The 24,586-nt window shown below is 44.0% G+C and overlaps 1 protein-coding gene across 1 annotated transcript in view; it reads left to right on the forward strand.

Annotated features, from left to right (window-relative positions):
- The window catches only part of ADARB2 (adenosine deaminase RNA specific B2 (inactive)), a gene marked incomplete at both ends in the record, with an annotated part of 517,782 nt that overhangs the window by 326,076 nt on the left and 167,120 nt on the right, over window positions 1-24,586 (forward strand). The window contains 2 exons of the mRNA XM_080717125.1: window positions 6,639-6,725; window positions 21,952-22,859. Coding sequence (XP_080573251.1) covers window positions 6,639-6,725; window positions 21,952-22,859 — 995 coding nt within the window. The remainder of the gene's footprint in view (window positions 1-6,638; window positions 6,726-21,951; window positions 22,860-24,586) is intronic.

A 24,586-nucleotide genomic window follows, 5' to 3' on the forward strand; every position in this document is an offset into this window, starting at 1 on the left:
GTCCAGTCATAACTTTTGTTTTTTTAACATTTTTAACAACAGAAGCAGAATTTGTATAATAGGAAATGTGCAGACTGATTGTGCTACAATACCATGACAAATACGCACACACATAACTCATGCCTCTATGTGACTGTTGTGTGTCTGTGCATCCCTGCCACTCTGAACTACTATATGATGTGAAACTACAGTGCACCAATAGGAGTATATTAAAATTAAAATAATAAATAGAGGTGCTTTCCTTGTTCCAGAAAGATCCCTCCTGCCTCTTCCCAGCCAATCTCCAGCCCACCCTGAGAGGCATCACACTCTGATTTCTTTCCCAGTAAGCAGTTTTGCCCATCTTGAAACTTCTTCTAAGAGGAATAACATAGGACATTTTCTGTTTTAGCCAATAATTATGCAAGTTAACTCATAACCAAGTAACCCAATGTCTTCAATACATGTAATTACTTGGTCCTGGCAAAGAACTTCATTACCATGTAATGCTTCAATAACAGGTTCTTTTTTTATTTTTGTATGTTTGTGCTATTTTTGTATGTTTGTAACTCTGAACTACACCACCAGCCCTATTTTTATTACATTTTTGAACCAGAGTCTCACTATGTTGCAAAAGGCCTCACTATGTAGCTGAGGCTGGCCACAATCCTATGATTCTTCTGTCTCAGCCTCCCAAGTACTGGGATTACAAATAGATGCCACCAGGCCCAGGCAACAGCAGGTTGTTAACATTTTAATATTTTATACCAAATATTTTTCTGGAGAGGAGTTTTAAGGGACTCAAGAATTCCTGATATTGAATATAAACTTTTTAATATTCATATGCACATCTCAATGAAGAGAATCTAAAGTTTTATCATATGCATAGATAATTCTCACCCTAAAATATTAGCAAGAAACAATAAGTAAACTATTAACTGGGGATATTTTATTTCTAAACAAGATGATAAATCTTAAAATGTCTAAAGCACATGTATTCCAATAAATCTATTTCTTCTCCCTATGACAGTGTAGTAGTTTTCCAAAACTGTTGTTATATCAACATCATAATAAAGCCAGGCACCGTGGTACATGCCTGTAATCCCAGAACCTGGGAGGGTGAGAAAGGAAGATCAGAGGATCTACGCCTGTGATCCTCCAATTTAGCGAGGCCCTCAGCAACTTAGCAAGACCCTGTTTCAAAATAAAATAAATAACCGTACTAAGTGCTGTGTTCATGTGGTCACTATCACTCTGAAATGCATTGTGATGTGAGACTACGGTGCACAAATAAAAGTATATTTTTTTAAAAACTGAAATAAAGTCTGGTGTGGTGGAGCATGCTTGTAATCCCAGTACTTGGGTGGCTGAGATAGGAGGATTGCGCAGGTTCAAAGCCAGCCTCTGCTACTTAGTGAGACCCTGTTTGCAAATAAAATATAAAATATGTCTGGGAGTATAGCCAGGAGGTAGAAAGCCCCTGGGTTCCATCCCCAGTACCACAAAAAAAAAATGAAATAAAGTAAATAATAACTAGAAAGGGCTGGAGGTATAGTTCAGAGGTAGAATGTCTCTAGGTTCAATCTTTGGTACCACCAAAATAATAATAATAATAATAATAATAATAATAATAATAATAATAACAATAATAATAATAGCAACAACTTTAAAACTTAAGATTTGAAGATTCCAACTACCCTTCATGATCTTATGTGGTTCCAGGAAAGGGCTTCCACACCCTGAAAGAACTTCTCCTCCTGCTCCAAAAATATCATTCTAATAATTGCCATTCCTTCTGCAACAAGTAATAAGGCTTATGATGCAAATGTCCTGGAACATTCAAAGTGATACATTAAAAGTGATGTGTAGTGTTCTGAACTAATAGAGATGAGTTCTTTCCTGAAAAGGATGCTTGATTCCTACCCCAGAGCCAGCCCAGGCCCATCAAATTTCTCTTAGGTCAACTTCCAACTGGTTCAGGTCAGATAATCTGTTCCAAAGAGGTCACAGATTGAGAAGCAGGGAGTTCCTGGCCAGGCCCTTCCAGGCTTCCCTGGAGAAGTACCTTGCCTGCCACAAAACTCCTTCTAGGCTCTCTGTACAGGGAGAGAGAGAGGCTGTGGTATGGTAGGCGTTCTATGAATCGGCTTCTCAGCCATCCCAAAATGTCCATAATTAGGTCGAATGGCAGTACGGCCACCATGAAATCATCAGCAACCTATCCAAAACCAGATTTCTAGAAGATGGCTCTGAGAAACACAGAAGATAGAATTAATTGACCATCGGAGCTTCCTTCTTACTGAACCAATTGAATATGATGTCTAATGAACAAAGGGACATTGAGCACATGATAAAGACATTGGCGCCAAATAACTTGTGTTGTAGTTGTTCTATATAAAAAATGTAACCCTTCACACCTTTTGTAAGAACATTCTAGAGATGTGGTCTATCTCTTTTTAGGAGCCATTGCTTCATATACCATCATAAGCACTATTCAGCATTAAGACCTTTTTTAATTTTTTTTTTAATTTTTAAAAAAATTTTTATTGGTATACTGTAGTCATACATCTTAATGGAATACAAGATGGTAGAGACATACATGCACACATCTCCCAATTAGCCTTTATGTAATTTCCACCCCATTCCAGGCCATGGTGGTAGTAGTTGACATTAGAGGTGTGCTTACTTAGCAAAATAAATGTTGGAGACTCTGTTGGTTTTCTCGTTTTCATTGGTTGGTTTGGTTTGTTGATGCTGGCTTCTTGAATTTAAAATCCATTATATTTGAGAAAAAGAAAAGTTTGTTGGGCATAATTAAGACTGCCAGATAAAACACAAGAAGTCCTGTTAAATTTGATTATTTTTGCTATGGCAGCTATGTAATTATTTTTTAAATATTTCATTAGTCAAAAAGGCATATATTCAAAGTAGATAATGTGATGATTTAATATAGGGATATATTGTGTAAAAATTACCACAATCAAATTATTTAACATATTCATGACCACTTATAGTTACCAGGATGTGTGTGCGTGCATGCATGCATGTGTGTGTGTGTGTGTGTGTGTGTGTGTGTGTGTGTGTATGTATGCCAAGGACCCAAATCTACTCTCCTAACAAATGTTAAGTATAAAATGTACTAACTATAATCACCATGCCATATATTAAGTCTCCAGAATTTATTCATCTTATGATTGAAAGTTTAGACCCCTCCACCAACATCTCCCCATTTCACCCATGTCTCCGGCCTCTGGTGACTACTATTCGATTCTCTGCTTCTGAGTTAGACTTCTTGAAATTCTACATATAAGTGATATCATATGGTATTTGTCTCTCTGGGTTTGGCATATTTCACTGAGCAAAAGGTCCTCCAGTCTCAACTGCATTGTCACCAATTACAGAATTGCTTTCCTTCTTACAGCCCAATAATATTCCATTGTGCAGGTATATCACATTTTGTCTATCCATCTGCTCATGGACATTGTATTGAGATTACGAGCCTGTGCTACCACACCTGGCTCTCTCTCTCTCTCTCTCTCTCTCTCTCTCTCTCTCTCTCTCTCTCTCTTCTCTTCTCTTCTCTTCTCTTCTCTCTCCTCTCTCTCTCTCTCTCTCTGCAATATTGGAGATTGAACCCAGGAGCCCTCTACTTCAGAGATACACCCCCAGCCCAATTTTTTATTCTTTATTTTGAAACAAGCTCTCACTAAGTTGCAAAGGGCCTCACTAAGTAGCTGAGCTCTCCAGGCTATTGTGAATAATACTGCTGCAAACACGGATGTGCAGTGATGTCTTTTGAGTATAGACCCACAGGTGGGACTCTGATGCCACGAGGATGCATCATTTTACGTTCCCAGCAACAGTTCATGAGGGCTCTACCTTCTCTAAATCCTCATCAACCCATCATTTTTTATTTTGTCTACAACAGCCATCCCAATGGGTAAAAAGTAGCATTCCATTGTGGTTTTTACTATATTCCCAAATCACTCGTGATACTGAACATCTTTTCATGTGTTAATTGACCGTGAGTCTATCTCCCTTAGAGAAATAGCCATTCAAGTTCTTTGCCTTAAATATGTGTTTCAGGCTGGGAGTGGTGACACATGCTTGTAATTCCAGCATCAGGGAGGCTGACACTGGAGGATCATGGTTCACAGACAGCCTCACCTACTTAGTGAGGTCCTCTGCAACTTAGTGAGACCTTGTTTCAAATTAAAGAATAAAATCTAGGGCAGGAGGTGTAGCTTGGAGGTCGAATTCCCCTGGCTTCCATCCCTAGTACTGCACAAAAAAATTATGCATTTCAGATAAACAATAAATAACTGTTTTAGCTTATAGATGTCTCACATAATATTGAGGGTGTAGTTCTGCTTTTAAAAAGATGTGTAGCTTACCTGAAACTCAATTTTAACTGGATGTCCTGTGTTTCTATTTGATAAATCGAGCGATGACAGAAAGAAAGAACTTAGATGGATCTAAAATAATCTTTAAATATTTCACAATTTTGCCAAGGTGAGCTTTGAAGTAGTTTAGGGTATTTTTGTGGGTGTTTGGCTGGTATCCTTGCTTTATTAAAAAAATTGTAATTTCATTTTGAGATCCTCCAGACTGAATCATTTGAGCTTCACACTCTTTGTGCAACATTATTGGACTCCTTTAATGAAATTATAACTCAAGCAAGATATTTCATTTTCTTGTAGTAAATTAGCTTGGGCCATGAGAGTTCAGGAGAGCAAATCCTTCCCTGGGCTTATTCTTCTTGTTTGGTAGAATGAAGAAAGAGCAGGCATTTTATATTTGAGTTATTTATTGTTCTCTTTGTGTGAACATTATATTGTTGCCTGTCCCTACTGGAAGCAACAGCTGTTAACAGGCTTCTGAATGAATTTCAATGTGATCTCCCCTGGCCCCTGGAAAGCTTGGTAAGGAGAAAACAGGTTCGGCCTAAGAAAGAAAAAAAGAGCATATTTCAGGCTGAGACTAGATGCCTGAAGGCTAAAGGCATATAAAATCACCAGTGCGTGTTTTCATGAGAAAGAAATCACTCTCAGATCAGGGGATACAACCCAAAGAAGGACCACCTTATAAACAGTTCTCCAAGAAGCCCGTGATGCAAACATGGTAGCCCCGCTCAAACATCCTGCCCTCAGGTGTGAACAGATTCCAAAGGAAAGGGGGAAAAACCCACATGGCAAAGCAACCAAGCCCTGATGGCTGGTGCCCTGCACAACTTAAAGATAAGAATATAACCCCTGGCTCTATTGTACATCTACAGCAAATGAAATGCATAAGGTAATATTTCCACCTGTAGTCTTTTAATAAATATAGTCAAAATTTATATTGAAACACTGAGTGGTACAGATTCAAGGATACTCAACATGTAACTGAGAATCCCTGGATTGAGGGGGTCCCATGTCCTGTACCTCTGGCAGGCTGTCTTCCAGTGGAGATGGTTCTACACAAATAGTCCCAACTCTGAGGTCTAATTTATTCAGTAGAAATCTCTAGAATAAGTTTCTTTTGTCTTCCTTTATTTTTCATTATTATTATTATTATTATTATTATTATTATTATTAATTATTTGGTGGTACTGGGGTTCTTGGAAGCCCTTCTGCCTCCGGACTACACTCCCAGACCTATTTTATATCTTTTATTTGGAAACAAGGTCTCTTAAGCCAGCGCGGCTGACTTCGAACCTGTGTAATCCTCCTGTCTCCGCCTCCCAAGCACGGGGATTACAAGCGTGCACCACCACACCCAGCTTTCTTTTTAATTTTTCTTCCCACGTGAACCTCCAACCCACAATTTCTTCACCTCTCTATTGAAAAGAAACATTACAGAGGCCACAGAGAAAAACATTTTGTTGGTCTCAAGTGGTATTTCCTGTTTGATTCATTTGCCCAGGTGTGTTGCACTCTGTGTTCAACATCCAGGATGCATGGCTGCCTAGTTTTGCTCTCCTGGGTACCATGGTTGGGGTCAAAGGTCAGACCCTGGAATTCCATCCGCAGTGTCAATTTTACTTGCCCATGTCCACAAATGACTGCCAGGTCCTCTGCCCCATACTGTCCTTCCCTTCCGTCCCCCACATATTCTGCTCAAACACTCACTAAGTGATACAGCTACAGTTTTGATAAACCCATTTTATTCATGCATTTTAATCCCCTAAAACAAACTCCACAAATGAGACAGAAATCACCTTAGCTTTATTTGCACTCTTCTCTATAAATTATGATATTATTTCTCCTACCTTAGTTCCTCTCTGTGAAACAACCTGGATGTGATGGGCTCTGGCCCACTTACCTGGTAAATAGGTGCAAGATTGTTACTTCGAAAAGAATTACTTAAAGTTTTGAGGGACATGGACCAAGAGAAGAGGGAAGATGCCAGAGGGACATGGACCAAGAGAAGAGGGAAGATGCCAGAACGTAAGGGAGAAAGAAAGATGGAAATCATAAAGTTTAAAATTGAATGGAGAGAGGAATTTGATCAAATGCTGTCAGAAATTCAATAAAAGGCTGAGCCAAAACGAAGTGTCTAAAACCGAAGTGACCTTTCCACCTCCCTTGTCCAACCCCGCCGTAATAAGAACATAGGAAAGAAGTGGGTTTTTCTGAAACTTGATGTCAAAAGCACATTTCCTATTCTTTTCTTTCCAGACAAAGTAAGCATATTGTCAACTTTCCTCGCTCCCTTCAAGCACCTAAGTCCTGGCACCACAAACACGGAGGATGAAGACAATCTAAGTAAGCAGCTCCCCTTCCCCAGTGTTTGGGGTTCCCGATTCAATGTTGAGGGTGCCTTCTGCTGTCCCCCAAGAAATGGGAATCTTAGAGCCATGCGGGAGGGGATGTCTGGTCTTTCAGACAGCAGGAGGCTCTACTACCATCTTTCCAAGACACCTGTCCTCCTGAGTTCTATTCTTACACATAGTCCTTTCTTCACCTGCAGTCCCACAATCACCTGGAATCTCATGTTCACCTGGAGTCCATTTTTGCTGGAAATCCCATTCTAACACAAGATCTCGTCCCCCTCAACCTGCAGTCCTACCAGTACCTGGAATCCACCCTTACCTGGAGTCCCTGTTATTCTCATCTGTAGACTCACCCAGAATCCCACCCTTACCCCTGGCCCCATATCTTTCCTGGAATTCCACCCTCACCTTGAGTTTCAACCTCTTCTGTCTTCCCATCCCGACCTTGCAGGCAGGAAAATATCAGTTATGCCTATGTGACTGAGAACTCCCAAGGATCATAGGAAAGAAACAAGCTTTCTCAGATCATCCCCCCTCTCCTTTCTTTTTTTTCCCTTTTCAAATCAAATAATGAGAAAAGAAAGAAAAATGAGTGTAGTGTCTCAGAACATGGTTCGTACAATGATTTAACAAGGAGAGAGCTGGCCTCAAGCCTCCCTGTTGAAACATTTCTGGCGTATGAAACTGGAGGGATGCCAAAGCAGCAGGATCGGGGGCCTGATTTTAAGCAAAGCTGGTGTAGGGAAGAGATCCGAGCAGTCTCTTCTGTTCACATCAATAAGGAAAGTCCAGAGTAGACACTGTGGGAGATAGATAACAAGAGAGCGTATGTGCATAAGACACAAAGAGAGAGAGAATCCCAGGTGTATTTGGAATGCACTATATTCTCCTCTTGTTAGTGAGTGCATAGCATTTAGCATTTAAAAGATGAGGACAAGACATTACAAACCACACAAACACCTTTTGCACTGCAATACCTCCTAACAGATGGGCTCCTAAAGTGAGCCGAGCATCGTGGATGGGAGGAGGCAAGGTGTGTACTGGCGGTTGCTAAGGTTGTTGGTTGGACCAAGAAGAAACACTGGTGCTCAAACATGGGCTTCACCCCTCAGTCTCAGCATCTTGTGTGTAACATGAGGAGAGTCAGGGATCTAAATTATGGAATCAAAAAGAGGAAGGCGCGCGGGGCATAGGAAATGCCCAACCGAGGCTGGTCAGTGTTCTCGAGTGTAGCTATTTCCCCCTAATTCAGTTTCCTGGTTAATGGGTAGAAATTTGCAAGTAAAAATGACTTTCAATTGTTTATTAAATGTTAAAATGCTTTGGGAACGCCTGGGAACCTTGTTTGCCATCAATGGGTCTTGTTTTTCCCCATTGTACCCATGATCTTAATTTAGTTAGAAAACTATTTTTATAGAAGGCTCACAGACAAACCCCCAAGTTGTTGGGGCCTGCCTTCATTGTCCCCTCCATGTATGGACGATGTGGTCTCACCAACTTGTTATTCAGATGCCGCTGGAAAGTGAGGGAAGACTCTGGACGTGACATGTGTGCACTTGGCGTGTGTGTGGTGTGGATGGTATCTGTGTATGTGTGATATATGTGTATGTGTGTGGTATGTGTGTATGTTGTATGGTAGTGTTCATGCATAGTGTGTACATGTGTGTGGTGTGTGCATGTGTATGGTATGTGCATGTGGGAGTGTATACATTATGTGATATGTGTATATATATATGGCATGTGTATTTATATATGTGTGTATATACAGTATGTGTGTGTTACATGTGAGCATATTTGTGTATTTGTGTGATGTATGTGTGAATGTGGGGTGTGTGATGTCTGTGCACCTGTGTGGTATATGAGTGGACGTGTGTACATACATACATGTGGAGAAATCACATATGAGCTTGCTGCATCTCAGGCTTTTGCATTCTGTGGCTCTGATGCGTCAAGATTGCTCTGATGTGAGGACAGTTCACATCTGACCACTCCATGGTGGGACCATTCAGGAATCAGGGGTGCCTCCCTGCATCGGCCCTGATCTCTTGCAATCAAGCACACACACCACAGCTTTTTCCTAGAGCCGTGATCGCCCTCAATTTGAAGGCACTGATCTCGGTGACAGAAAAGATGTGCCCAGGACATACCAACACACACACACACACACACACACACACACACACACACACCCTGAGAGAGAGAGTAGTGTCAAGAAGGCTCTACCCAGAAGTCAATCATTGCTGGCTGGGTATTGGCCAGGAGATGTCTATATAATACTATAGGGTTTTGGGGTTTTGTGGTAGTGGGGATTGACTCCAGGGGCATTCTACCTCTAGCCCTGTTTTAGATTTTATTTTGAAGCAGGGTCTCCCTAAGTTACTGAGGGCCTCACTATACTGCTAAAGCTGATTTCAAACCTGTGATCCTCTTGTCTCCTCTTCCCAAGTACTAGAATTACAGGCCTGCACAATCTAATATCATGTTTTTGAGACTTGTCTGGAGCTGGGCGTGGTGAAGCATATTTATAATTCCAGTGTGTGGGAGGCTGAGACAGGAGGATCTCAGGTTCATGGCTACTTAGTGAGGCCCTCTGCGATTTAGTAAGACCCTGTTTCAAAATAAAAAAGTAGGGCTGGGGGCCTATTTCAGAGGTAGAATGCTCTTGGGTTCAATCCCCAGTACCAAAAGAAAAAAAGACTTGTCTGCCTTAAGTGGTCATCTCTGAACACTTTTCTCCTTCTGGCACTAAAGTATTAAGTGAATGTCCATCCTGGCTCCACTGCCCTCTGCTGACCACTGTCTGGAGGTTGGGATTTGACCCAAGCCGGCGAAAAATGGCTTAGACCAAAACTTTCAACCTGCTCTCAAAGTCTAACCTTTGTACTTGGGTTTCTGGTAGAGGAAGTCTCTTTACCTGCCATATCTGCTTATTCCCAGATCCCATACACACACACAACAGGGCTCCAGTGTCATGCATGACAAGCTTTTGAAGGAAACACCTTTAGCTGGCTTTCCAGCCTAAAATATAGCCATGCCAACAGGTAAGCAGCAAATGCCAAGACAGTCCTGCCTTCTGCAACACCTCTGCCCAGCCTCCCACCACGCACCCTAGCATAGAAGCTTTCTTCTGGCTTCCTAATGCCCAGTACTTGCTCCCACATAAACAGAGAACCCAAGCTACCTGCCATTCTCCTACTACTAAGCCCAGTCAGATAGAGGAAGGGTTGCTCTTTCTTAAAACTGGGGCTGCTTGGCAGCAAAATAACCTTCCCTAGGAACAATATTATCTCTTCAAATGTAGCGTGGCGCCTCGGCTGGCTGGCTCTCTGGAGCCCTCCTGACCCACAGACACGAGGTGTCATTATTAGTGAAGCATACAATCTCAATGATGCCAACCCATGAGCGGAAGCCGGCTGTGCATAATGACCAGGCAGAGGATGCTGGCTCACAAGGGAGCCGCGCAGAAAGAAGAGGCCCATAAATAAATCCACCAGCGAGCTCAGGCTGGTGCACAGGCCTCAGGTGGATGAGAGTGGTGAGATCCCATCGACCACCCCATCCTCCACCTGGGGTCCCCACTTCTGAATGATGACAGTTCAGGACATCAGACTTAATGAGTCCCAATGATCATATTTCACTTGGAAAATAAAAGTTTAGCCACAGGTATGATGATGTAAAATTTTGCTTTCTTTCCCTAAAAATTCAATTCCTTTGTGCATTAAACCTTTAAACATAGCACCACATTTGCCAACATTTTTTTGTCAAACGAGATAATGTGCTTATGAGGCTCAGGAGACTGGTCGTGAAGCAAGAGACGCAGAATGGAAATCATTTCGTTTCACCCTCTCCCGGATAGATGCCGTTCTGACTTGGATGCGTTCTTTTAGTGCCTGGCAGCCTTCAAATTGCCTGTGATTGTTCTATTACTGCTGCTTGTGGTATTTATCTAATGTACTTTCGAGTTATTTTGCCTGCTTTTTCTCTAATTCCCACACTGGACACACACACGCAACTCTCTGTAAAGATCTCGGAGAAGTCACAGTTCACCGACGACTCCTTTTAAGATGTCTCAGAAAATGAGGCAATTTGCCAGTGTACAAAGGCAGAAGGGACACGCACACACAGGACTGTGGGCTCGGAACACCACCTGCGTGGCCTCGCCAGGGATGGGAGCCGCTTAGAAAGGTGTTTGGAATCCAATGGGAATTTTCCAAAAAGAAGGAATATAGTATAATCTCCAGGGAGGCAGGGGACGGGAGAGGGGGTTTTCTGGAGCTGCCCTGCCTTCTGCCAAAGCTACCAGAGCATTCTATCCCTCTCTCTGCCTCCCCATCACCCTTCTGTAGGGCTGCTGCAAGCACACACACACATGCACACACACACACACACACACACACACATGCACACACATGTGTGTCTCAACACATGCTATTTACCTGCTGGTACCCAGTGCCAGTTGGTAAGAAACAATGGCTTCTAGCCTGCTTTGGTGACTTTGAGAAGCCATAAACAATGAAATGAGAGGGAGAGAGAAGGAGGAAGGAGGGAGAAAGAGGGGAGGGGAATTAAAAGAGAGGGAAGCTGACTTTTAAATGAATCCTAATGTTGGCTGCCATGACAAGAGGTTCCCTGGTCTTTCCCCTGAATAAAGAGGCCAGTCTCTTGCAGAGCTGCCTCCAACTCCAACATGCTATGAGTCAAGGAGCTATGATTGGCACGAATATTAATTACTTGGGAGAATGACTACCGGAGTAAAATTAAAGGATTCACTAACATATCCAACTTGAATTGTCCCAAGTATACAAAAATGTAGTTTCAGAACCAAATCTCTTTTATTACCTAGGTCTCTCAAATCCTGTTTTCCCAGAACCTCTGGGAGAATCCCAGGAAGCAAGCTACTACATTTCTGCTTCCTGTCCTCAGAAAGCAGTGACCACTGACTGAGTCTTGGTGGTCGTGACTGACTGTCATCCTAACAATGGAACAGACATTTAGGGCACCTGCCACATTTGATAGATCATGTTAAAACCTTAACACGTGCTGCCCGCACTGATGCTCACAAGTTCCATGTACAAGGTTCTACTTATAAACTGCATGGTGAGCTCATGAGATTCAGCAGCCATCAGGGCCAAGGTGCCGGTGCCAGCAAACAGGAAGGATAGAGCCATAACTGTGCTACAAAAATTAAACAAGCTGCTTCACCAATCTGTGCCATAAGGTTAAGAGAACACGACTGGGTCAAGCCTCAGCAAGCAATGGATACAAGCGTAAAAGGGACAGCCAGGAAGCTTGGGCTTGCCTCTGCCAGAAACTCAAGGAATGACCCAGAAATAATGTGTCCTTTGGTCCAGCCCTGCAGGAGGAAGAGCAAAACCAACCATTTGTCAGGCTCTTTGGAATAGTATTAGGTTCTTGAATTTTCTTTTTCTTCTCTTTTTCATTGTGAATCTTCAAGGTGGACGATGTGATATTTTTGGGGTTTTTTTGTTTTGTTTTATGTGGTACTGGGGACTGAGCCCAAAGGTATTCTACCTCCAAGCTACATTCCTAGCCCTTCCCAATTTTATATATATATTTTTTTAATTTGGAAACAAGGTCTCACCAAGTTTCTGGGAGCCTTGCTAAGTTAACAGAAACTGTAACCTCAAATTTGTTAGCCTCTTGTCTCAGTCTCCCAAATTCTTGGTTACAAGCACGCGCCATCACACCTAGCTCTGACATAATGCTTTGGTACATGTAAGTCTGTGCAGTAAAATCGTTTATATAGTCAAAGAATTCACCATTCTCCATATTACTCTGTGTGTGTGTGTGTGTGTGTGTGTGTGTGTGTGTGTGTGTAAGCATCTAGAATCTATTCTCTCAGCCAGTAGACAGACACCAAATCCACCCAGGGGTACCTCAGGAAATTCTCAAAGAAAGAGGTAAAGGCGTGTGACATGGCTGTAGGGCAGGAATAGACATTCCCCAGTATAGCCTCAGAGCTCATGTGTGGCCTGATGTGTGCACAGACCTGAGGTCAGGAGCAGATTAAAGACCAGGCTGGGAATCAATGACATGATAGCCACTGCAGGTAGGCTCCACCCCCTGCATTTTGATTCTGAGGTACAGCAAGCCCCCCGACCTTGTACATCAGCAAGAGTCTATATTTAGAAGGAAGAGATTTCTTGGTCTCCTGACTTTTTATCTGTGGGTTATTATATATGACAATTGGATGTGAGAAACTTATTAACTAAATGGAGGGGGAAAATGAGCATAATTTCCTGGGTCAGAGGAGGGGACTGTAACATATTTAATGCCTTCCAAGTGGAAGAGGAGAATGCTAATGTGTAAAATCAGAGTTGGAGGGCTGTGACGAGCCCGCAGGCAATTGTGGTAGTGGGGGCCTGGCATGGGCCCTGAGTTTCACCATCACCGGGCTCCGACATCTCACATCGCAGCGTCTGTGTCTCCCTCACTGCACCCAACTGGCCCAAAGGAAAACACTGTCATTTTGATTTGTAGGTGCGGGGACTACTTAGAAGGTTCTGGAAAGTTTGGGAAGTAATAAATGTCTGCCTTGCCAGTCAAAGAAAGAGAAAGAGAAGTGCTTTGTTCTGAGTGTGGAGAAGCTGGTGCTGGTTTTTAGCCTCATAGGAGGGAGCCACTTTGCGGGTGGCACCCTGTGATCTCACAGGGACTGTACACTCTTGTTATTGGGACGTCTTGGAATTTCTAAAGAAATAGATGGAAAAATCCAGTAAGCAGCTCAGCAGGGGGAGAAACTGGGCCTGTGTGCTCTTTGCACACACGTCTAAAAAGACCTTAGAGCCAGACGAGGTGGCACATGCTTGTCACCCCAGCACTTGGGAGTCTGAGACAGGAAGATCGCAAGTTCATGACCAGCCTCAGCAACCGAGCGAGAGCCTGTTTCAAAATTAAAAACAAAAGGGCCGGAAAATGGTAGACTGCCCCTGGGTTCCATCCCCAGGACCACAAATAAGTAAATAAATAAATAAATGAGCCTTGAACTTTCACCTGTGCTGGGTTTTTATTATTGTTTGGTTTCAGTTCGTTGGTTTTTGTTTTGTTTTGTTTTTTGTTTTTTGTTTTTTTGTTCATCGTAGTCGTACATCTTAATGGTATACACGATGGTGGAAGCGCACATGCGCACATCACCCGATTAGCCCTTCCCGATTCCCGCCCCTTTCCCTCCCCCTCCCTCCTTCTCACGTTTGTCATGGTGATTGGCTTTGATGTGTTTGTGAGTGTACGTGCACATTAGGGAGTCTGCCTCTCCCCGCATCCCCCTCAGTCAGGTCGCCCCATTTGCTCATCTACGGTTTCTCCTTCTTCATCTCGAGTTCCTCCCATGACCCTTTTCTCCCTAGATTCTACATATTAAGGAGAGCATCCAATTTCTTCCTTTTTGTGACTGACTAATCTCGCTTAGCATAATGTTCTCCAGTTCCCCCCATTTCCCTGTAAACGGCATCATTTTGTTCTTCTTTATGGCTGAGTAAGATTCCACTGTGCACAGATCCCTTAGTTTTGTAATCTCCATTCATCTCTCGATGGACATCTTGACTGGCTCCATAGTTCAGAAGTTGTAAATGGTGTGGCTATGAACATAGATATGCATGCATTCGTCTGGCTGTTTTTTATTTGTTTGTTTGTTTTATACTTTTTGTGGTACCTGAGATTGAACCCAGGGACATTCTATCTGTAAGCTACACCCCCAATCCTATTTTATTGTTATTTAGAAACAGGGTCTTATTAATTTGCTGAGGGCCTCGGTAAGTTGCTGAGGCTGGCCTCAAATTTTGATCCTCCTGTCTCAACCTCCCAAGTTCTGAGATAATAAGTGTGTACTACCACGCCTAGCTGTGCTAGTCTTTTTGCTAAACCATCGTATGTGCTAACCTCATTTGCCCTTATTCACCTTATAAGGCAAATATTATTAAAATTCTTATTTCTATCTTTAAGAAAAGAGGAGTTTGGAGAGATGGAGTGAGCCACCCAAGGTCACACAGTGTAAACAACTAAGGGGTCATTTGATGTCTCATCTGCTTAACTCCAGACCCCATCAAGTGGCCACTCGACCACCCCACATCCTATGGCTCCCAGGACAGAAGCAAAACCTAGGCCACGGCTGAGCTCTCCAGGGCTCTTAAACAAGGCATTTAGAGCCATGGAAAGGAGGCTAAGTTCCTTAAACAATGGCTAGTATTGCCCCAGAGACTCTAGGATACAGCCCCAAGCCTGAACCTTTTCTCGGTTATTATTAATTATCATGGTATATACACACAAGGGAATTTTACTCGGCCATGAAGAAGAACAAAATTATGCCATTGACAGGACAATGGGTGGGACCGGGGAACATTATGCAAGGGAAATGGGCCCATCTCAGAAAGTCAAGTGTGTATGTTTTATCTCAGCTGTGGAAGCCAGAGAGAAAACAGGAGACATAAGAGGGAAACTCCCTAATGTGTATGATGTCCATTCAGAAACACATCAAAGTCAGTCACGAAGCCGAACATGAGAAGGACGGAGGGGGAGGGAATGGGGCGGGAACTGGGGAAGGGCAAATTAGGTGATGTGTGCATGTACGCCTCCACCATCTTGTACTCCACTAAGATGTATGACTACAATGCACCAATAATATTTTTTAAATGACTTTAGCCAAATGAGAAAATAGGCCAGTAGAACGGTGGGAGAGAATTGGAAGAGGAAGATGGGGGGAGAAGGAGAGGGACTGAGGAAGAGAACCGTTTAAATAAGGTTACATCCATGCAAGAAGGTTTCACTACCGACATCACTAACATGTTTGAAGAGGGAGGGAGAACGGAAAGGAAAGAGGAGACAGGTAAACGGAGGAAAATACACCAAGTGTTGTGCAAATGTGCGTTCGTATTGCTTCGACTCTCACAGCAGTGTATGATTACATTGCACCGATGAACGTATTAAAAACTTATGAATAACAGGGATCTAACACCACAGTCCGACAGTCACGGTTTATGCCACGGGAAACTCAGTTATGACAGTCTCGGGATATTAAGAGCGGTAGAAAGGGAAAGTGAAAACGGCATTTCAGCGCAGGGAGGAAGAAGTGTGTCATGTTCTGAGCCTGGTTTCTCAAAGATACAACAGAGGTCATCTGATACGCTGGCCACTTCAATCACACTTACAGTCCCACTCCATCCCCACGTTGTAAGAAATCAATAAGAAATTAGAGAGCTTTGAGCAGTTCTCAGGCAATCGAGTGTAGGGGGGTTGGGAATTGTATCGTTTGTTCTTTTTTTTTTTTTTTTTTTTCATTTTCAAGTCCAGTTTGGAAAATCACCTGGTTAATCTGATCTACTCCCCCCTTGGCCAGCTGCCAGCTACATAATGATGAACGAAAGGGTTGGTTTTCAGTGCTTGTGATTTAGAAGGTCATTATTTCTCGTGAAATAAACTGCAGCCGGGCGTGGTGGAGCACGCTTGTAATCTCAGCATTTGGGTGTCTGAGACGGGAGGATCGCGATTTGAGGACAGCCTCCACTACATAGTGAGGCCCTTTGCAACTCAGTAAAACCCTGTTGCAAAATAAAGAATAAAAAAATAGGGCTGGGGGTGCAGCATGGAGGTAGAATGCCCCTGTGTTCCATCCCCAGTGCCACAAAAAATAAAAATAAAAAGTAAATTAATAAATTGCAAATGAATATAGTGCGCCTATAACTTAGAAAGGTCACAGAGGTACACTTTTGAATAAAATCACCCCCAAAACCTAATATGTTTTAAAAGTAAATTAGTAGAGACAATAATAATAATAGAACCACCTCACAAGTTAGAAAATTCAGAAAATTACTTTCTGTGAGGAGGTGGTGTTACTGAGAATTTTACTCAGTACCTTCACTCTATACCCTATTTTACTTTTTAGTTTGAAACAGATTCTCGGGCCTTGCTATGTTGCTAAGGCTGGTCTTAAACCTGCGATCCTCCTGTCTCAGCTTCCCAAGCAGTGGGATAATAGGCATTTGCTACCATGCCTGGCCTGAGATGATTATTATTATTTTGTGTGTGGTACTGGGGATGGGACCCAGGGGTCATTCTACCTCTAAGCTACACCCCCAGCCCTATTTTTTTGTTTTTAATTTTGAAACAGGGTCTCACTGAGTTTCATAGAGCCTCACTAAGTAGCTGAGGCTATTCGCAAACCGCAGTCCTCCAGTCTCAGCCTCCTGAATGCTGGAATTACAAACGTGCACCACCACGGCTGGCTCTGAGATTATTTTCACTGCAGAGCCTAGCACCGCCTGTGGGTGAGGGCTGTTTTGCTTCTTTATAGAGCTAAGGTGATAGTTGTGGCCGTTTGACAGACCAGTTAACCCCGAGCTAAGAGGAGGCAACGTACAATCTGAAAAGCACATCCTCCTATGTCAGCAACCCTCTCAAAGGCACCTGGTTTTCAAAGGCATTCTTTGTGCCTGGAAAATTGTAGTTTTCTCTTTATTATTCTCCAACAGCAATGCCATAAACCAAGGGGTGGGAAGTTCTGTGCCCTGTCAGTCCCGTCTCGTCCAGCACAGCTTTCAGGGGCGTGAGGGAAATAGGTTCATGTGTCAACATCCAGCTAGGCACTCGACATCAGCGTTGAAGCTGTGGGTTCACTGACAATATCTCCTCGAGTTTCCACTTGCTTGATGAGAAAAAATTCTTTCCCAACCTGCTGCAGAGATGAGACCCCCCCTGCTCCCTGAAGACCAGTCTAAGATACGTAGAAGAAATCTGTCCTGCTCTGTCTGGCCAGATCTCTTACACGTAGGACCAACTGTGGCCTCAGCTTCATTACAATCTTCTGGAGAGCCCCGAAAGGGGTGGTACTAGCCAATGGCCAAGGAAATGAGGGAATTATTCAGTGTCCAAACAGTTTTGCAGGAGCAGAAAACAAGCAGGAGATGAGACCACTAGCATTGAACCGCATCTCGGCCAGTTGACAAACCTTCATAAACTAACTACATCGCCTAGAAAGTGATATTCATATGACCCACCTAGGGCTGATTTAAGAAAAAGAAATAGCAAAGTCTAAGCTCTGGGTAAAAGACTTTTTTTAGTAAAAGACTTTTGTACGCAGAGCTTAGACTTTGCATGATGACCTGCTGACTTGCTAGTGCCCAGGATCAAGACATTTTTCCAGAACCTGGTGGGGCTCAGTTAAAAAATAAAAATAAAAAAACTACTCACTACAGTAATTCTCAAACTATTTCACAGTAAACTTGAAAGTGTAGCATCCTAGATACATACTCTATAATGAAGGCACAGAGATTTTCTAAACAGAACAGCTCTATCAGAGAACAGTGCTCCAAGATGGCCGTCCCAGAACATTTGAGTTCTCTCTCGATGCCATCCCCTTACGTTAACAAATCCTGGTTTTGCTAATTTTGCTTCAGCTCTTCTTTTGCAAAAGAAATAGATCATTACAGATACAAGTGAAGTCACTCTCTGGACCTCACTCCATTTCCCTTCCTTCCTCCTCAGGGGAGGTTGGAATGAGTTTTCATTTTACGTACATCTGTAGCTTTACCATGTAGGTATGATTGCATGAATAACACAGCATGTGGACATTCTTGTCGTGTGTGCTGACGGTATCCTACTTTGTGGGGTACTTTGCAAGTGGACGTTGTTGTCTAACATTACATTTCTGAGATTCTTCTATATTGTGGTACATAGATATAGTCTATGAGGTATAATTGATACATACTAATCTGGAGTGTGATTATACTACAATTTAGTTACCATCCCTCTAATTGGGGAACTTGGATATCTTTTAGATTTTCAATTTTGCAAAAAAAAAAAAAATATATATGCTGCAATGAACATCTCTGTTGGTCTCTGATCTGTGCATAGTAGTTTCCCTAGGATATACCCCCGTGGCAGAACTTCTAAGTAGGATGCCTGTTTCACATGATTCTCACTGGTTGTTCCGAAAATGTTTTCCAAAGGACTTGTACTCTGATCTGTAAATATTTATCCTTAAAAACACATTGGCTGGGAGTGCAAACTAGTTCAGCCACTATGGAGATCTGTGTGGAGATTCCTTAGAAAACTGGGAATAGATCCACCATACGATCCAGCTTTACCACTCCTGGGTATCTTTCCAAAGGGGCTGAAAACAGACAACTACAGCAACATATGCATACCCATGTTCATAGCAGCACAATTTGTAATAGCCAAAATTTGGAAACAACCTAGGCCCCCATCAACAGATGAAAGGTTTGCAAAGCTATGGGAAATACACACAATGGAATTCTATTCAGCTATAAAGAAGAACAAAATCACGTCATTCGTAAAAAGATGCAAAGGGCTGGAAAGCATTACGTTAAGTGAGATCAGCCAAACACAGAAAGAGAAGGCACATATGTTTCCTCTAATATGCCCCAACGAGTGAGCATTGGGGATACCAGAGGGACTCCAGATAATGGAAGGGAAATCTCAGCAAAGTTTGAATGGAAAACTAAGAGAGGAAGGAGGCTGAACTTGATTGATGAGGGGCTATTTCCAAATAGGTGTAAAAGTACGAATATAGCAAGGTTAGCCTGGATATTAAGTATCGGGAGGGAGGAAGGGAAATGAGGGGGGAGAGGGCACCAAATACAGATTAAATGTATAACATTTACTTTCAATAAAAAAAGAAGACCCTTAAAAATAAATTTAAATTTTACTTGAAAAAAAAAAAACATTGGCACCAGAGTCTGGTTTTTTTTTATGTTTTTGTTATGCAAGTGTAGTACTAGAAATTGAACCCAGGGGCATTCTACCTCTGAGCTACACCCCTAGCCCTATTTTATTTTATTTTATTTTATTTTATTTTATTTTGCAGTACTGGGGATGGAAGCCAGGGATATTCTACCTCTGAGCTACATCCCAAGCCCTAAGTTTTATTCTTTTATATTTGAAAAAGTGTCCCACTGTGTTGCAAGAGAACTTACTAAGTAGCTGAGGCTGTTCACGAACCACGATCCTCCAGTCTCAGCCTCTCAAATACTGGGATTACAAACGTACACCACCATGCCCAGCTCCTATTTTATTTTTATTTTGAAACAGGGCTCCCTGAATTGCAAAGGACCTCACTAAGTTGCTGAGGCTGGCCTTGAATCTGCAATCCTTCTGTCCCAGCCTCCGGAGTATAAGGATTACAAGCATGTACCACCAATGCCCGACTTCAGAGTCTATTTTAAAAGTTTGCCAGTCTGATTAAGATGGCAGACATACTTTTAATACTGCCTTCAAAGTGTCCCAGAGGTTTTGATATGTTGTATTTTTATTTTCATTTGTTTCTAGAAATTTCTTGATTTCACATCTTACATCTTCTATGACCCATTCAGAAGTGTGATGTGATGTATGAATATAATGCCCCAATAAAAAATTTTAAAAAAAGATGGCAAACATCTCAGAGATGGAACCCAAGAACATTGGGTCTCCACTATCCCCAACAACCTGAGGCTGAGCCTCAGCTCCCAACTGCCTGGAGAACCCGCAGTGTTTCATTCACAGGCGTGGTCAGCACCCCATTTTGTGAATACACGGCCCTTTTATTTTAAATGTTGACGGAAAACCAAGGAACAAGGACTTGGCAGCCACGCCCACCAGTGAAGCTCGTGTTTCAGAAGCTGCCGATGATTCTGATAATGGCCTGGGCACCGGGTCCAGTGAATCAGAGAAGCTTCATCTCAGCACCTGTGGCCTTTGATGGCATCCAGTGGGTCATGCCATCAGGGTGGGGCTGGGAAACACTTTTTGCAGAGGGTTAGGTAGCAAATTGCACAGACCCGGGGTCATGTGACCCTTGTCAACTGTGTCTCAACTCTGTCCTCTTCACTTGTAAAGAGATGGCGGCATGCCTGAGCAACTACGATGTATTTACCAAAACAGCTTGATGCAGGAGTGTGGGATGGAGCTGTGCCCCTCTGTGGCTGGCTCCTCATCCCTTTCTTTTTGGGGGGAATGGAACCCAGGGGCATTCTACCTCTAAGTGACACCCGCAGCCCTATTTTTTTTTTTTTTTTTTTTTTTTTAGTGGTACTGGGGATGGAACCCAGGGCCCTTCTACATCCGGGCTACACTCCCAAACCTATTTTATATTTTTATTTGGAAACGGGGTCTCTTAAGCCAGCTGAGGCTAGCTTCAAACCTGTACAATCCTCCTGTCTCAGCCTCCCAAGTGAGGGGGTTACAAGCGTGCACCACCACGCCCAGCTAAAATATTTTGTGTGTGTGTGTGTGTGTGTGTGTGTGTGTGTGATGGTACTGGGGTTCCTGGAAGCCCTTCTACCTCTGGGTTACCCTCCCAGGCCTATTTTTTTATATTTTTTTATTTGGAAACAGGATCTCTTAAGCCAGAGAGGCTGGCTTCAAAGCAGTGCGATCCTCCTGTCTCAATCTCCCAAGCGCAGGGATTACAAGCGTGCGCCACCACGCCCGGCATTATTCTTTATTTTGAAACAGGGTCTCACTAAGTTGCGGAGGGCCTCACTAAGTAGCTGAGGCTGGCTGTGAACCGCGATCCTCTTATCTCAGCCTCCCAAATGCTGGGATTACAAGCGTGTGCCATCACGCCCTGCTGATTCATGCCTTCCTTTCTTACAGCCTTTCCCACCTCTGGATGTGAATTAGGAGGTCAGTTTTTGAGAAACTCCATTTGGGACTGGATATTCCAGACATGACCCTAGTGCAGCCGGCTGTTCCCTAGTGCAGGGTATCGTGGGACTGGGGTGCCCAGCCGGGGAACCCAGGAGGTGGAAAAAGAAGGGTGCTTCTTGGAGGAAAGGCCTTTCTGACTTTGGTGTTGCTCAAAGCTCGTAGATAAGAAGGGCCACTTTCTGCTTGGATTTGGGGGTGGCATTTGCAGAGGGAGGAGGGTACCTTGTGAACAAGAATATACAGCCCACACTCAGAGCAGAAAATGGGGAAACCAGGCAAGGGCACGATCCTTGCCTGCAGCTCTTCCTGCTTCTTCTCAAGTGTGGCTCTCTAAGAACTTCCTGGAAACACAGGTCCTTCTTCTTATGAACAACTAGTCCCCATGGGTACCGGTCCCGTGAGGGGGGCACGGGCCACTAATGCACATTTCACGGGCCTGGCTTGTGGTGTGGAGGGCAAAACCTTCCTAAAAATGGATTTCGAGTTTTGCAATAGTGCCAGTCTGTCTTTAGTGGTGACTTGTCAGTGGGGGATCACGGCTCATTTGTTCTTACCTCCAGGTACCAGCAGCGCCGAAGTAAAGGAAAACCGTAATGTGAGCAACTTGGGGGCCAGGCCCCCGCCACCGGGGGACAGGACCAGAGGAAGCACAGCCAGCATCAAAAGGAAAAGGCCCCTGGAGGAAGGGAACGGGGGCCACTTCTGCAAACTGCAGCTCATCTGGAAGAAGCTGTCGTGGTCTATGACCCCCAAGAACGCCCTGGTCCAGTTGCACGAGCTCAAGCCAGGCCTGCAGTACCGGATGGTGTCGCAGACAGGCCCCGTGCACGCGCCGGTCTTCGCAGTGGCTGTGGAAGTGAACGGGCTCACGTTTGAGGGTACCGGGCCCACCAAGAAGAAAGCCAAGATGCGGGCTGCAGAACTGGCGCTGAAGTCCTTCGTGCAGTTCCCCAACGCGTGCCAGGCCCACCTGGCCATGGGCAATGGCACAAATCCCTGCACAGACTTCACCTCTGACCTGGCCGACTTCCCAGACACGCTGTTCAAGGAGTTTGAGCCGTCCACGCCCAGCGAGGACTTCTCAAGCTGCCGTCCTGTTGACACCGAGCTGCTGTCCACGGCCTACCGGCATGGGCGGCTTCTCTACCACACCTTGGACCTCATGGGCCCAGCCCGACCAGACAGAGCCTGGCCGGCGCCCGCAGCCCTGGGCGAGAAGAACCCAGTGGTGGTGCTGAACGAGCTGCGCTCTGGCCTGAGGTACGTGTGCCTCTCAGAGACGGCTGAGAAGCCTCGAGCCAAAAGCTTTGTCATGGCCGTGTGTGTGGACGGGAGGACGTTCGAAGGCTCGGGACGCAGCAAGAAGCTGGCCAAGGGACAAGCTGCCCAGGCCGCCCTGCAGGCCCTCTTCAACATCCGGCTGCCTGGACACACCCCCAGCAGGAGTAAAAGTAACCTCTTGCCCCAGGTGAGAATTCTCGGGTAGCAGGACACTGGGATGGGTGTACTGGGAATACTGTTGCCACTGTGATGGGGGAAGAAATAGGCCCCACTCCCCCAACAGCTGTGAGCACTAGCTTTTCCCCAAAGGCCCCCTTTTCTAGCCTCATTAAGAGCAATTTCCAGGCTTTTTGGAGGGAGAATTGTGCAGATGTAAACACAGGAAAGAAAATGTCAACACTCCGACTTAGCAGAGGTAATGCGGGAATTCATGATGCCAGATCATTTTTGCAATGATGAGACCAAATACAGGGGAAGAAAGAAAGGCAGCCAATAGGGAGGGAGTGTGTGAGATGGGACAGGGACCCTCTGTCTCCGCAGGAAGCAGGTAGAGGGAGATGCGATGCATGTGTGCAGTGATGGTCCGGGTGGGTTTCTAGCCAGAGAGGCTGGGAGACCCAAGGAGGTGGGGATTGGACGAGGAAACCGGTGCTTCAGTTGTCCTGGATGTAGGCCAGGTGGAGGCTCCTTCTGAAGGATGCTGGTGGAGTCCAAGGATCAGAGAGAAGAATAAGAACTGGAAGGTAGAGAAAGCTAAAATAAAACTTGGGGCCTGGAGTGTCCCTTTATTCAACTGGCTTGACCGTGCCTCCAGCCTTTGGACGCATTCACGGCTGTGGGTCTGCTTTCTTGCACGAGCTTGCTTTCACTCCTTTAAGAAGCTTTTTTAGCGCTACTTATGTGGCAGGAACTAGTCTCACACCATTTTATGGAAAAAAAGAACACCTTATTCTGCCAAGTCTCATAATTGCTTATTTATGCAAATTATCTTTTCTCTTATCATTTTTTTTGAGAATTATTTGTGGGCATCGCTAATGTCATAGAGACCGAAAATTATCTGTATTCATTTGGGGGCATCAATCAAGGGAAGAAACACTTTACATAGTTAAAAGGCACTTAGCCTGGGGCGGGATTCATTGTAAGTACTCAGTAATTGTAAGTTATTGCTGCCACTGTTACACAATAGCACATGGAACAGGGTCCACTATTTTGCCTTGAAGATCGTAAAGAGTAAAGGATGCAGGTTACCAGAAGAGCCTCAGACACTGCTCAGGAGACAGCTGACAGAGCGAAGTGCCAGTTTTGGACCCCGTGCCTGAGTCAGGACTGGGCAGGGCATTCACACATCCATTCATTCATTTGATATGTATTTGACGCCGAGCAGGTATGGTATGGAAAACAGTCAAAGCGCCAGGCGTGGTGGCACATACTTGTCACCCCAGCATTTGAAAGGCTGAGACAGGAGGACCATGGTTCAAGGACAGCCTCAGCTACTTAGTGAGGCCCCCTGCAACTCAGTGAGACCCTGTTTCACAATAAGGAATAAAAATAGGGCTGGGGGTATATCTGGGAGGTAGAATGCCCCTGGGTTTCATCCCCAGTACTGAAAAAAAAAAAAAACAGACAAAGCAGATGTTCTGCTTCTTACCAACCCTGGAAAGCTGAACAGAGAAACTATATCAATAAAAAAGTTCTAATCGAAGGAAGGGTATTTTCTTCTGCTAGCTGAAGAGAGAAACTATATCAATAAAAAAAAAAGTTCTAATCAAAGGAAGGGTATTTTCTTCTGCTATCTCTAGCTTGCATTCATTTACTTAATTTCAAGTATTTGTTAAACATCCAGTGAATATTCTAATAGGAGGGGTTTGGACCCATAATCTCTATCAGACTTGCCTTTCAATCCACCCTCAAATT

The sequence above is a fragment of the Muscardinus avellanarius genome (genome assembly GCF_963383645.1).
Source record: "Muscardinus avellanarius genome assembly, chromosome: 20".
NCBI classification, from domain to species: Eukaryota; Metazoa; Chordata; class Mammalia; order Rodentia; family Gliridae; genus Muscardinus; species Muscardinus avellanarius.